We start from the raw sequence: 14,215 nt of genomic DNA on the forward strand, positions 1-14,215 counted from the left end.
CTTCTCAGTTGACCTTTAACCCCTTGAGTACTGGATGTGTGTTTCGTGACACCTGCGTATCACGGCTGAGTGCACCCGCCAGGAACCGAGCATGCTCCCCGTGACACGCACGTGTCACAGTTATAAGCTGTGTGTATTGAGGGCTCTCAAACCCTCAGTTTCTGGGTTATTTCTACCCATGTGGTGGCAAGTGTCTGTGTTTACAAACATAAGGCTCCAGCCATTTGTGGGACGGTTTGAAACGTTTGTTTACGTAAGGTTGACGGGTCGGTAACGAAGGGGTTAAACTCATGTAAGTGGTTGTCAATACAGTATTCATATAGTGAGCTTGTTTTTCTTTCTAATTCAATTGCTAGTTCTGATTTTAATTGCAGTAGTCTTTTGTAGACTCCATGTCTCATAATTTTGTATTTATTGCCAATGATTCTACAGACTTGGGAAGAGAAGAAATATGTGTTTTCTGCTGTTACTTCTGGAATCCGGAGCAATTGGGTGCAAGCTTTACGAAATGCTGCTAACCTCAAAGAAACAGATAATAGGCCCCTCACACTTGGAGAGCAAATCGAGAGAGAAATTACAGCAAAGAAGACTTCTAAATCTCAAGAGTATGTATTTACTTAATTGTACCAAGCTGTACTTTAATAAAGGTAATATACAGGAAAGTAGCTACACTTATAAGTTCCTGTCTCTTTTCTCTAACTACCTAGCTTTGAATTTGCTTATGGTTTTAGCTTGAGGTGTATCACCTAAGCTTTTCTAGGTGGTAGAAAACTATTACTTGACAACTTTTAGACACATGGCCTTCTATTTATTTCTATGACCCCATGACTTTCTTCCATCTGTAACCAAGAGATCTGTATCAATAGCATCTACCATTTTAATGACCTACACTTGTGTGAAATCGCCTCAGTATATTTCTTCCAAAGGTGACAGCCCTAAGCTATTAATCGCTGTTCACATTTTTTATTTACAAGCCTGGAAACTAATGTTGTTACTATTCTCTGTATTCTCTGTCTTGTTTTTATAATTTATTTCATGTGGAGACCACATCATCATTCCATATTCTAATCTAGATTGGGTCAAGCATTCTGATTTTTTACCCTTTGTTCGTGTAGTCAAAAACTATTGTTATGCTCATCCATAATTTGTATATTTCTCCCATGGTTTTGCTATGTTTATGAGATGACAAGAAATTCACCACTGATATATCAGCATTTAATTAAATAATGTCATTTGTCTGAGAAATATGATGGGGGTTACTAGGCTAGATAGAGTGAGAAATGAGGACATGAGGAGGAGAAAAGGGGTGGAAAGGGAGTTGGGAGATAGGGTTGATGAAAGAGTATTGGGATGTTTTGGACACATGGAAAGAATGAGTGAAGAAAGACTAGTAAAAGAAGTATGGAAGGCAGATGTGGAGGGAGTGAACATGAGGGGACATCCTAGGATGAGAGATGGATGGGGTGAAGGGTGCTTTGGGGAAGAGGGGAATGTCTGTTGAGGAAGGACAGAAGACAGGAGTGAATGGAGAATGGTTGTATATGGATGATGTTGTGATGCATGAGGTGGAATGGATGGGGGGGTGAGGTAGTATGTGTGAGGAAAATTTGACGCAGCCCGAAGGGATTTCTCCCCGTCTTCTCCTTTTATGCATGGGGGGGGGGACAGAGAGGGGGGTCGGTCGCTAATTTAATGAAGCAGCCTTGCTGTGGATGCACTGTGTCTTGCAACACTGCCTCTGACCCAGGGTAGTGGACATGGTGCAGGGATGACCTGTCATCCAGGAAATTGCTAAGATAAGAGGGAGGGTGGAGGGGAGTGGAGTGTATTTAGGGATGGAATGGGTGGGAATGATTTTATGCCTTTTTCTTTTTGGCTACCTCCCTTGTAAGGGGAAAAAAGCCTTGGTATATGTATGTACTTTTTCCAAAGTCCATTGTACTACACTTCTTGATATTGAAGTTCACTTCCCATTTTTGAGTCCATTTCCAGATTTTGTCCAGGTCTAGCTGTAATGATTCACAATCTTCCTTTGTTCTTACTTTTAGTATTTTTGCATCATCCATGTCATTTATATATATGGTCTTTAAATGTGCGTGGATTTGGTACAAATGAGAGTAAAAGGGAAGAGATAGGTAGTATGTTTGTGAGAAGAAAGATGGAGGTGTTGGCTTTGAGTGAATTAAGTTGAAAGGGAAGGGTGAGTGTAAGTTTGGGAGTGTAAGTGGGAGGTTATCAGGAGTGAAGAGAGGGCGAGGGAGGGAAGGGGTGGCTATTCTAGTAAGTGGAGAGATAGGTAAACGTGTAGTGGAGTGGAAGGAGGTTTCCTTAAGGATAATGTGGATGAAGGTGAAACTGGGAAAGGATATGTGGGTCTTTGTGAGTGCATATGGGTCTGGCAGTGAGAAGAGTGTAGAAGAAAGGGAGGCCTTTTGGATAGATTTAAATGAGTGCATAGAGGATTTAGGGAGAAATGTCAATGTAATAGTACTGGGAGACCTTAACTTCTTCAGTATGGGCCTTAAATCTCGCGGGCAGCAGCCGATGCCAGCCGTATGACGTGTCGTAATAATACTCGCATCATAAAATATAGTCACCGCTTATATCGATTGTTCTCTCTTTCACCTGTGAATTTTTATAACCATAGAAAATGTGATTACAGACAGTTTAGAGAGTATGTCATTACGGAGGGGCAACTACAATAAATATAATCAAGACGCCGATATGGCAGCCTCGTGTATCCACTTGCTCCTCATGACGCCTACGTATGCGGCACCGTATGGAAGGGGTTAATGCTAGGGTAGGAAATGGTCCAATTGATGGAGTGGTTGGGAAATGTGGAGTTCCAGGAAAGAATCGTAGTGGAGAGTTGATGGTGGAAATGTGTCTAGAAAGAGAGTTGATGATAGCAAATACAGTGTTTTGTAAGAAAGTCAAGCATAAGTACACATGGGAGAGGGTGGTGGATGGAAGGGTGGTAGATAGAGCGTTGATGGATTATGTAGTATTAAATAGGATTATGATAGGAAGAGTTAAGGATGTACATGTGCTAAGGGGAGAGGGTGGGGGAATATCAGATCATTTTTTGGTGGAAGGTAAGTTGAGAGTGGAGGATAGATGGAGAAAGAGAAAAGGGACAAAAGGTAGGGAGGTGCTTAGAGTGAACTCTTTAAATGAAAAGGAAAAAGAGAACGAGTACAAGAAGCTGAAGGAGGAGTGGGAGGGAGTGAAGGATAGAGAAGAGCTAGGTGTGGAGGAGGAATGGGGATGGTTCAAGGAGGGAGTCACAAAGTGTGCAAGGATGGTGTGTGGAACAAGAAGGACAGGAGGAAATAGAAGGAAGGGTAGTGAATGGTGGGATGAGGAAACAAAGAAGGTTGTAGAAGAGAAGAAGCGAGCTTTCACAGATTGGTTACAAAATTGGACGAGGTAGTCATATGAGAGGTACAAAGAAAAGAAAAGAGAAGTAAAGCAAAAGGTAAAGGAGGCAAAGAGGAGAGCAGATGTGAAATGGGGTAAGAGTATGACAGAAATTTTTGAAAGTAATAAATAGATGTTTTGGAAAGAAATTAAGAGAGGAAGAGGAGGCGAATCAAGTAGAGAAGAAAAGGTAAAAGGTGCAGATGGAAAGATGATAATGGAAGAGAAGGCAGTAAGGGGAAAATGGGCAGAATATTTTAGGGAGTTGCTAAATGTGAAGGAGGATAGGGAAGGAAAGATAGTTGCAGTGGGAAATGCTAAGAAAATGAGAGTGATGAGTGAGGAAAATGGAGGAGAAATAAGGATGAAGTGAAGACAGTTGTTAAGATGATGAAAGCAGGTAAGGCACCTGGTCTGGATGGATGCCATGCAGGATGTCTAAAAAAAAGGAGGTACAGTGATGGTGGATTGGCTGGTGAAGTTATTTAATGTTTGCTGGAGAGAGGGTAGAGTGCCGGAGGACAGGAGGAGTGCCTGTATAGTTCCACTTTACAAGGGAAAAGGGGACATGTGTGAATGTAGTATTTTCAGAGTGATTAGCTTGTTAAGTGTAGTTGGGAAGGCTTATGGGAGGATCTTGATTGAGAGGATTAGGAGAGGAACAGAAGGAGTAATTAGTGAGGAACAGTGTGGATTTAGGACGGGTAGAGGATGTGTAGATCAGATCTTTGTGGTAAGACAAATATGTGAGAAAGCTATAGGAAAGGGGGAAGGATGTTTTTTGGGCTTTTATGGATCTGGAAAAGGCTTATGATAGGGTAGACAGAAAGGCACTGTGGGAGGTTATGCAGATATACAGGATAGGAGGAAAGCTACTAAGAGCTGTCAAGAGTTTTTATGAGAGTAGTAGAGCTTATGGAGAGAGTGAGTGGTTCGAGGTAAAGGTGGGACTTCGTCAAGGATGTGTTATGTCGCCCTGGCTGTTCAACTTATACATGGATGGGGTAGTGAGAGAGGTAAATGCAAGGGTAGTGGGTCAGGGATTGGAGATGGTTAAAGAAAATGGAGAAAAGTGGGAGGTGAGCCAGCTGTTGTTTGCGGACAATACTGGGCTTGTGGCAGGATCGGAGGAGGGATTGAGGAAGTTGGTGATAGAGTTTGGGAGAGTATGTGATAGAAGTAAGCTAAAGATAAATGTGGGTAAATGTAAGGTGATGAGATGTACAAGGGGTGAAAGTGGCAGCAGACTGGAAGTGAGCATTAAGGGAGAGCGACTGGAGGAAGTGGATAGTTTTAGATACCTGGGTGCAAATGTGGCAGGAAAAGGTGGAGTGAAGGTGGAGGTAGAATGTAGATTGAGAGAAGCGAGTAAATGCCTTGGTGGATTGAAGAGTGTAATGAGGAATAAACATTTGGGAATGGATGCTAAGAGGAGACTGTATGAAGGAGTGATTGTGCCAACAGCACTGTATGGGGCAGAAACATGGAACATAAGAGAGGAAGAGAGAAGGAGTTTGAATGTGTTTGAGATGAGGTGTCTGAGAAGTATGATGGGGGTTACTAGGCTAGATAGAGTGAGAAATGAGGAGGTGAGGAGGAGAACGGGGGTGGAAGGGAGTTGGGAGATAGGGTTGATGAAGGAATATTAGGATGGTTTGGACACATGGAAAGAATGAGTGAAGAAAGACTAGTAAAAGAGGTATGGAAGGCAGATGTGGAGGGAGTGAACATGAGGGGACATCCTAGGATGAGGTGGATGGATGGGGTGAAGGGGGCTTTGGGGAAGAGGGGAATGTCTGTTGAGGAAGGATGGGAGAGGACAGAAGACAGGGGTGAATGGAGAATGGTTGTATATGGATGATGTTGTGATGCATGAGGTGGAATGGGTGGGGGGAGGGGGGAGGTAGTATGTGTGAGCAAAATTTGAGGCAGCCCAAAGGGATTTCTCCTTTTATGCATGGGGGGACAGAGAGGGGGGGGGGTCGCTGATTTAATGAAGCAGCCTTGCTGTGGATGTGCTGTGTCCTGCGACACTGCTTCTGACCCAGGGCAGTGGATAAGGTGCAGGGATGACCCGTCATCCAGGAGGTGCTAAGATAAGAGGGAGAGTGGAGGGGTGTGGCGTGTATTCAGGGATGGAATGGGTGGGAATGATTTTATGCCTTTTCCTTTTTGGCTACCTCCCATATAAGGGGGAAAAAGCCTTGGTATATGTATGTATGCAAACATGATTGGAGCCAGTACCAAACATTGCAGGAGATTACTTATAATTTCTTCCCAATTTGAGTATTTGTCTCTAATTACTACCCTTATTTTTCTCCCAGTTAGGAAGTCTGACATCCATTCCAATAATTTTCCTTTGATGCCACCTCTTGATTCTATTTTTCTTATTAGTTTCTTGTGTGCTACCTTATGAAATGTTTTTTGTAGGTCTAGAAAGGCACAGTCTGCCCATCCATCCCTTTCTTGTATTATTTCTATTAGTCTTGAATAGAAGCAGATCAGGTTTGTTGTACATGATCTTCCTTGTCTAAATCCAAATTTATTTGGATTCAGTATAGTTTTTTCTGCCAGACGTTTGATCCATCTACTTTTGATAATCTTTTCACTTATTTTTGCTACTGTGATACTGTTAGTCTGTAGTGTGTTGGATTTTCCTTTTTTCCTCCTCTATATATTGGTACAATATTTGCATTTTTCCAGTCCTGTGGTACCTTTCCTTCTTTTGAGTATTTAATTATATATTTTGTCCGTCAACTCCAATACATTTTTTCAGTATCCAATTTGCTATTCCATCTGGACCATGTGATTTTCTGACATCAAGGTTTTTTATTTGGTCACTGATTTCCTTCTGTGTTAGTTAGTTCCTTCATTGGGGGTATTTCTGTCTTTATTCCCTCACAGTTCAGTGATTTTTCAATTGTGAATACAGATTTGAAATGATTGCTCATAATTTCAGCCATTTTTAGTTCTTCTGTATATTCATAATATTCCTGGTGGAGCTTTTCCATTTCTTATTTATTTTTTAGTTTACCATTTACATACCTGTAAAATAGTTTAAGTTTTTTCTTGCATTTTTCTGTTATTTCTCTTTCATAGTTTCTCTTTTCATCTCTGCATATTTTTACATAATCATTTCTTAGTTTCATATATGTTTGCCATTTACTCTTTTTTTTTTCTTTTGTCTTTTTTCCATATTTTCCAAGCTTTGTCTCTTCTATCCTTAACCTCGCTACATTTTTTGTTGTACCCGTTTTTTATGTATACTCTGTCTTGCTTTTGTTGTGGTACATATTTGTTCACTCCCTCATTATAATTTCTTTTAGTATATTCCATTTCTCTTCCATCTTTGTTTCTTCATTTAGGAATTTATCCCAGTTTATGTTTTAAAAGAATTGTTTAAGTGTCTCAAAATTATTTTTGTTGTACATTAGTCTTCCTTTTCCATGTTTCTTATTTCTTCTTGAGTCCATTTACTCTTTTCGTCTGAATTCTATTAGTACATGGTCACTCTTTCCTATTGGAGTTTTGTAATCAATTCTGTCCACAATTTCAGGTTCTGACATAAATATTAAATCCAGTCTCGATGGTTCCTCATTGTTTCTGTATCTTGTATTTTCTTTTATCCACTGAGTCATTGTGTATTCAGTGGTCATATTGAGTAGTATGTTTCCCCAGAGATCTTCTCCACCCTTTACTATGATTTCTTCCCAACTTTCTCCTCTTTCTTTTTTCCTCTTGTTTGTATTTCAGGCACTCACTGGCCCTCTCTATATCCTGCCGCTTCACTCTTTTGTTTCTTGTTAATTTTTCCATGATCACAGTAACAATACAGGACGAGGAATCAAAATTGTTGTGTACAGTAAGAGCACCAGGAGCGACGTCCCCTTACTTCGACTTTTTCAAGAGAACTGATGCCCTGTTAACTGTCTTTGTGGGGTATGCTGGTGGTAGGAGTTGCCAAATATCTCCATAAACACAATTCTGTAGCAAAAAATTAATAGCCGTAGAAATGTTGATGCTATTTCAATATACAGAATGTTTTTTATGCAATGGGGTTGCCAGAGGTTGCCAATATTATATCTATTTTATGCTGTATAAAAAAATGAAAATTAAATACAGTTGTATAATTTTGTATAAACGTTGCCACCATCAAAGAGATTCTTTTAAAATGTTTACCTAAAATTCGTTTATGTACCAGAATTTTTCAAATGATTGCTGGTGATGCTCCTTTAATATTTCTCCCAAAAATACACACTCATTTAAATCAGTCCAAGAAACCTCCCTCTATTCTTTACTTTTCTCACTATTTGCAGCCCTATTCACTCACAAAAGCCCATGTAGCCTGTATATCCCATCCCAGCTTCACCTTCATCCACATTATCCTTAAGGACACTCCACTTCACCAAGCATTTACTTGTATCATCACTTACCAGCAGTGGCACTCCTTCTTTCCCATGCCTCTCCCTCTGCCATTATTCCTGACTCTCTACCCACCATGTTCTCAAACTCACTCTTCCATTTTCTGGATCAGAAGCAATGCAGCAATATCCAGCACATCCACAGCAGGGCCAGCAGCTTCATTTACATGGTGACCTTCCTTCCTTGTCCCCTCATGTAAAAATAAAAAGAGAAGGTGAAGTCCCTTCAGGCCATTTCCATTTCCATTTCATTCACAACCATTCTTCATTCACACCTATTTCTTGTTTACTTCCTTCCATGCCCCCAAAATATATACAGTCTTGTTGGGATATTGAAAAATAGATTATAATTGATAAAGAATGTGTGTGTTGGGAGTGGAAGGGGAATTCCTCTAATATACCTAGCCACCTGGATGATAGATATTCTTTTGAGGCATTGGGGTATTGGCTGCATGTTATTGTGGCAAAGTAGCATGCAGTTGATACTTTAGGGTCTATATGGGGCGCCCCAATGGACCAGAGCCACACAATTTTTTCTATGATAGAGGAAAACTCTGTGCATAGAGAAATGATGACACTTTTATACTACGACTGTCCCTCCATTATGCTGTCCCCCAGCCCCTTGTTGCTGTCCTGTACTATTTCTCTGAGTATTCATTTTCTGTTTTTGCCTACCCTGTGGTGGGGGAAGAGAATGCTACCACCAAGTCTTTCCACTTGAGTCGTAAAAGGCGACAAAAAACGGGATGGGGATGGGATTAGGAGTCCTACTACCTGTAGCCCCGAAAGGGGACATTCCTTAAAAAGAAAAGAAAAGGCATAAGAGGGTCTGGGAGTTTTCTAACCAGTACCCTAAGGTTTGGGTCTTTTAATGTGTGTGGATGTGGTACAGATGAGAGTAAAAGGGAAGAGATAGGCAGTATGTTTGTGAGAAGAAAGATGGATGTGCTGGCTTTGAGTGAAACTAAAATGAAAGGAAAGGGCAACTGTGAGTTTGGGAGTGTAGCTGGGAGGTACTCAGGAGTGAAGAGAGGATGAGGGAGAGAAGGGGTGGCTATACCAGTAAGTGAAGAGATAAGTAAGCGGGTAGTGGAAGGAGGTGTCATCAAGGTTGATGTGGATGAAGGTGAAGCTGGGAAGGGAGATGTAGGTTTTTGTAAGTACATATGGACCTGGTAGTGAGAAGAGCGTAGAGGAAAGGGAGGCTTTTTGGGTAGATATAAATGAGTGCATAGAGGGATTAGGAAGAAATGTCAATGTAGTTGTATTGGGAGACGTTAATGCTAGGGTAGGAAATGAACCAATAGATGGAGTGATTGGGAAGTATGGAGTTCCAGGTAAATATTGTAGTCAAGAAATGATGGTGGAGATGTGTCTTGAGAGTTGATGATAGCAAATACAGTGTTTAAGAAGAAAGTCAAACATAAGTACACATGGGAGAGGGTGGTGGATGGAAGGATGGAAGATTGAGCGTTAATGGACTATATAGTGGTGACCAGGAGTATGGTAGGAAGAGTTAAGGATGTACATGTTCTAAGGGGAGAGAGTGGGGGAATATCAGATCATTTTCTGGTGGAAGGTAAAATGAGAGTGGAGAAAGAGGAAAAGGGCAGAAGGTAGGGAGGTACTTAGAGTGAACTGCTTAAATGAGGAAAAAAAGGAGAGCAAGTTTAAGAAACTGAAAGAGGAGTGGGAGGGAATAAAGGATAGAGTAGAACTAGGAGTGGAGGAGGAATGGGGATGGTTCAGGGAGGGAATCATAAGGTGTGCAAAGATGGTGTGTGGAACAAGGAGGATGGGAGGAAATAGAAGAAAGGGTAGTGAGTGGTGGGATGAGGAAGCAAAGAAGGGTGTAGAAGAGAAGAAGCAGGCATTCAAAGATTGGCTGCAAATTAGGACGAGGGAATTGTATGAGAGGTACAAAGTAAAGAGAAGGGAAGCTAAGCATAAGATAAAGGAAGCAAAGAAGAGAGATGTGAAATGGGGTAAGAGTATGACAGAAAATTTTGAAAGCAATAAAAAGATGTTTTGGAAGTAAATTAAAAGAGAAAAAGGAGGCGAATCAAGTAGAGAAGAAAAGGTAAAAGGTGTGGATGGAGAGATGATAATGGAAGAGACGGCAGTGAGAGGAAGGTGGGCAGAGTATTTTAGGGAGTTGCTAAATGTGAAGGAGGATAGGGAGGGAAAGGTAGTTGCAGTGGGAAGCGCTAAGAAAATGAGAGTAATGAATGAGGAAAATGGAGGAGAAATAGGGAAGGATGAAGTGAAAGCAGCTGTTAAGATGGTGAGAGCTGGTAAGGCACCTGGTCTGGATGGATGCCATGCAGAATGTCTGAAGAAAGGAGGTACAGTGATGGTGGACTGGCTGGTGATGTTTAATGTTTGTTTGAGAGAGTGTAGAGTGCCGGAGGACTGGAGGAGTGCCTGTATAGTTCTGCTTTACAAGGGAAAGGGGGACAAGTGTGAGTGTAGTAGTTTCAGAGGGATCAGCCTGTTAAGTGTAGTTGGGAAGGCTTATGGGAGGGCCTTGATTGAGAGGATTAGGAGAGTGCATATTGTGTTGTTTGTGTGTGTGATTGTGTATAATGATTAAGGAAAATGGAGAAAAGTGGGAGGTGAGCCAGTTGTTGTTTGCTGACGATACTGCGCTTGTAGCAGGATCAGAGGAGGGATTGAGGAAGTTAGTGACAGAGTTTGAGAAGGTGTGTGAAAGAAGGAAGCTGAAGATAAATGTGGGTAAATGTAAGGTGATGAGATGTACAAGGGGAGAGAGTGACAGCAGGCTGGAGGTGAGCATTAAGGGTGAGAAACTGGAGGAAGTGGATAGTTTTAGATACTTGTGTGCAAATGTGGCAGGAAAGGGAGGAATGGGGGTGGAGGTAGAATGTAGATTGAGAGAAGCGAGTAAATGCCTTGGTGGATTAAAAAGTGTAATGAGAAATAGACATTTGGGAATGGATGCCAAGAGGAGGTTATATGAAGGAGTGATTGTGCCAACAGCATTGTATGGGCCAGAAACATGGAACATGAGAGAGGAAGAGAGAAGGAGTTTGAATGTGTTTGAGATAAAATGTCTGAAAGTATGATAGGGGTTACTAAGCTAGATAGAGTGAGAAATGAGGAGGTGAGGAGAACAGGGGTGGAAAGGGAACTGGGAGATAGGGTTGATGAAAGGGTATTAGGATGGTGAAGAAAGATTAGTAAAAGAAGTGTGGAAGGCAGAGGTGGAAGGAGTGAATATGAGGGTGCGTCTTAGGATGAGATGGATGGATGGGTTGAAAGGTGCATTACAAAAGAGAGGAATGTCTGTAGAGGAAGGATGGAAGAGGACAGAAGATAGGGGTGAATGGAGAAGGGTTGTGTATAGATGATGCACGAGGGGGAGTGGGTGGGGGATGGGGGAGTGAGGAAGTATGTATGAGAACAAATTTGACACAGCCCGAAGGGATTTCTCCCCGTCTTCTCCTTTTCTGCATGAGGGGACGGAGAGGTGGGGTCATCGAATTTATGAAGCGGCCTTGCTGTCGATGTACCGTGTCTTGCGACACTGCTTCTGACCCAGGGCAGTGGACAGGATGCAGGGATTACCCATCATCCAGGAGGTGCTAAGATTTGAGGGAGGGAGGATGGTGGAGGGGAGTGGAATATATAGGAAATGGAATGGATGGGAGTGGTTTCTATGCCTTTTTCTTTTTGGCTACCCCCCATGTAGGGTGAAAAAGCCTTTGTTATATGTATGTATAATTTTTTCCCATTAATTACAGTTTAGTTTTGTGAAAGGAAATTAATTTAGAATATTTCAACAGGGGATGTGATAGTATGGCAGCTGAACGTGACCAGGACAGTGTGGATCCTCAGAATGATTCCGTTCCAAACACCCAGAATTGCAGTGTATTCTCTTCGGATGATGAATATCGAACAGCGTCGGAAACATCAGGCATTACCAAGGATCCCTTCTTGGAGTTGGGTGAGGAGGAGGAAGACAGTGATGAAGATGAAAATAAGGTCATATTCACAACACCTAACAACCATCATTACTACCAATGCAGCAGTGGACATAGCACACATATACCAACTTCCCAATCCACAACCAACCTGCCTGACTCTCCCCTGTTGGCCCATACTCCCATCTGCAGGGTGAAAGGTGCGCATCTTGGAAGAATGTTTAAGAGTGATACTTTGGTGAAGGATCCTGTTCACATTAACTACAACTTTTTTTCACCATTTCATATGTTTTATTTAAAATCTGACAAACTTTCCATTTTCATTTCAAATTTTCTTTTATATATTTGAAGCCTATGCGAAGTCAATAGTTATCATTCTACATATGCATTTACATATGGGCTAGAAGCTGCTTTTCGATATTTCCAAACCTTGCCTTCTTTTTTTCTATCTCAAAGAATAATTTGAATGGTCATCACTTCTGATCATACTTTGTTTAATTTTTCTTAACATCTGGGGTATTGGCTCCATGTTAGCATGCAGCTGATACATTAGGCTCTATATGGGGCACCCCTATGCACCAGAGCAGCAAATAATTTTCTCTGTGATAGAGGAAATCTCTATTCATAGAGAAATGATACTTTAATATACTGCGACTGCCCCTCCATTATGCTGTCCCCACACTCTTGTTACTGTCCTGTATCATTTCTTTATATATTCATTTTCTCGTTTTGCCAAATCCTATGGTGGGAGAAAAGAGTACTACCACCAATTCTTCCTGCTTGAGTCATATGAAGCGACAAAAACAGGATGGGGATAGGACTAGACATCCTTCTCCCTGTAGTCCCAAAGGGGACATTCTTAAAAAAAAGTAAAGACATGAGAGGGTCTAGGAGTTTTCGAACCAGTACTATACGGTTTGGGTCTTATAATGTGCATGGATGTGATACAGATGAGAGTAAAAGGGAAGAGATAGCCAGTATATTTGTGAAAAGAAAGATGGATGTGTTGGCATTGAGTGAAACTAAGTTGAGAGGGAGGGGCAAGTTTGAGTATGGGAGTGTAATTGGGAAGATGTCGGGAGTGACGAGAGGATGGGGGAAAGAAGGGGTGGCTATACTAGTAAGTGAAGAGATAGGTAAGCATGTGATGGTGTAGAAGGAGGTTTCCTCAAGTTTAATGTGGATGAAGGTGAAACTGGGAAAGGAGATGTGTGTTTTTGTAAGTGCAAATGGGCTTGGTAGTGATAAAAGTGTAGAGGAAAGGGAGGCTTTTTGGATAGATTTAAATGAGTGCATAGAGGGATTAGGGAGAAATTCAGTGTAGTTGTATTAGGAGACCTAAATGCTAGGGTAGGAAATGAACCAGTAGGTGGAGTGGTTGGTAAGTGTGGAGTTCCAGGAAAAAAATCATAGAGCTGATGGTGGAGATGTGTCTAGAGAGTTGATGGTAGCAAATATAGTGTGTAGGAAAGTCCAACATAAGTACACATGGGAGAGGGTGGTGGATGGAAGGATGGTAGATAGTGTTAATGGATTATATAGTGGTAACCAGGAGTATAGTAGGAAGAGTTTTGGATGTACTTGTTCTAAGGGGAGAGAGTGAGGGAATGTCAGATAATTTTCTGGTGAAAGATAAGTTGAGATTGGAGGATAGATGGAGAAAGAGAAAAAAGACAAGGTAAGGAGGTGCTTAAAGTAAACTGCTTAAATGAGAAAAAAAATGAGTGCAAGAAGCTGAGAGAGGAGTGGGAGAGAGTGAAGGATAGAGTAGAACTAGGAGGGGAGGAATGGGGATGGTTCAAGAAGTGAGTCACAAGGTGTGCAAAGATGGTGTGTGGAACAAGGAGGACAGGAGGAAATAGAAGGAAGGGTAGTGAGTGGTGGGATGAGGAAGCAAAGAAGGTTGTAGGAGAGAAGAAGCAAGCTTTCACAGATTGGTTACAAAATAGGACAAGAGAATCATACAAGAGGTACAAAGAAAAGAAAAGAGAAGTAAAGAATAAGATAAAGGAAGCAAAGAGGAGAGCAGACGTGAAATGGGGTAAGAGTATGACAGAAATTTTTTAAAGTAATAAAAAGATGTTTTGGAAAGAAATTAAGAGAGGAAGAGGATGCAAATCAAGTAGAGAAGAAAAGGTAAAAGGTGCAGATGGAGAGATGATAATGGAAGAAAAGGCAGTAAGAGGAATATGGGCAGAGTATTTTAGGGAGTTGCGAAATGTGAAGGAGGATAGGGAAGGAAAGGTAGTTGCAGTGGGAAGCACTAACAAAATGACAGTGATGAATGAGGAAATGGAGGAGAAATAAGGAAAGATGAAGTGAAGGCAGTTCAAGGTGATGAGAGCAGGTAAGGCACCTGTGTTAGATGGGTGTCATGCAGAATGTATAAGAAAAGGAGGTACAGTGATGGTGGACTGGTTGGTGAAGTTA

The 14,215-nt window shown here is 41.5% G+C and overlaps 1 protein-coding gene across 14 annotated transcripts in view; it reads left to right on the top strand.

Annotated features, from left to right (window-relative positions):
• osp (myosin phosphatase Rho interacting protein outspread) overlaps positions 1 to 14,215 on the top strand; it is a 600,580-nt gene that overhangs the window by 181,150 nt on the left and 405,215 nt on the right. For 13 of the 14 annotated variants that reach the window (XM_076182079.1, XM_076182084.1, XM_076182083.1 and 10 more), the window contains 2 exons: positions 433 to 605; positions 11,648 to 11,985. In XM_076182079.1, the coding sequence (XP_076038194.1) occupies positions 433 to 605; positions 11,648 to 11,985 (511 nt within the window). The remainder of the gene's footprint in view (positions 1 to 432; positions 606 to 11,647; positions 11,986 to 14,215) is intronic. The other variant, XM_076182085.1, reaches the window with a different exon arrangement.

The sequence above is a fragment of the Oratosquilla oratoria genome, unplaced genomic scaffold (assembly GCF_046742065.1).
Source record: "Oratosquilla oratoria isolate Oo_2021 unplaced genomic scaffold, ASM4674206v1 SCAFFOLD50, whole genome shotgun sequence".
Lineage (NCBI taxonomy): Eukaryota > Metazoa > Arthropoda > Malacostraca > Stomatopoda > Squillidae > Oratosquilla > Oratosquilla oratoria.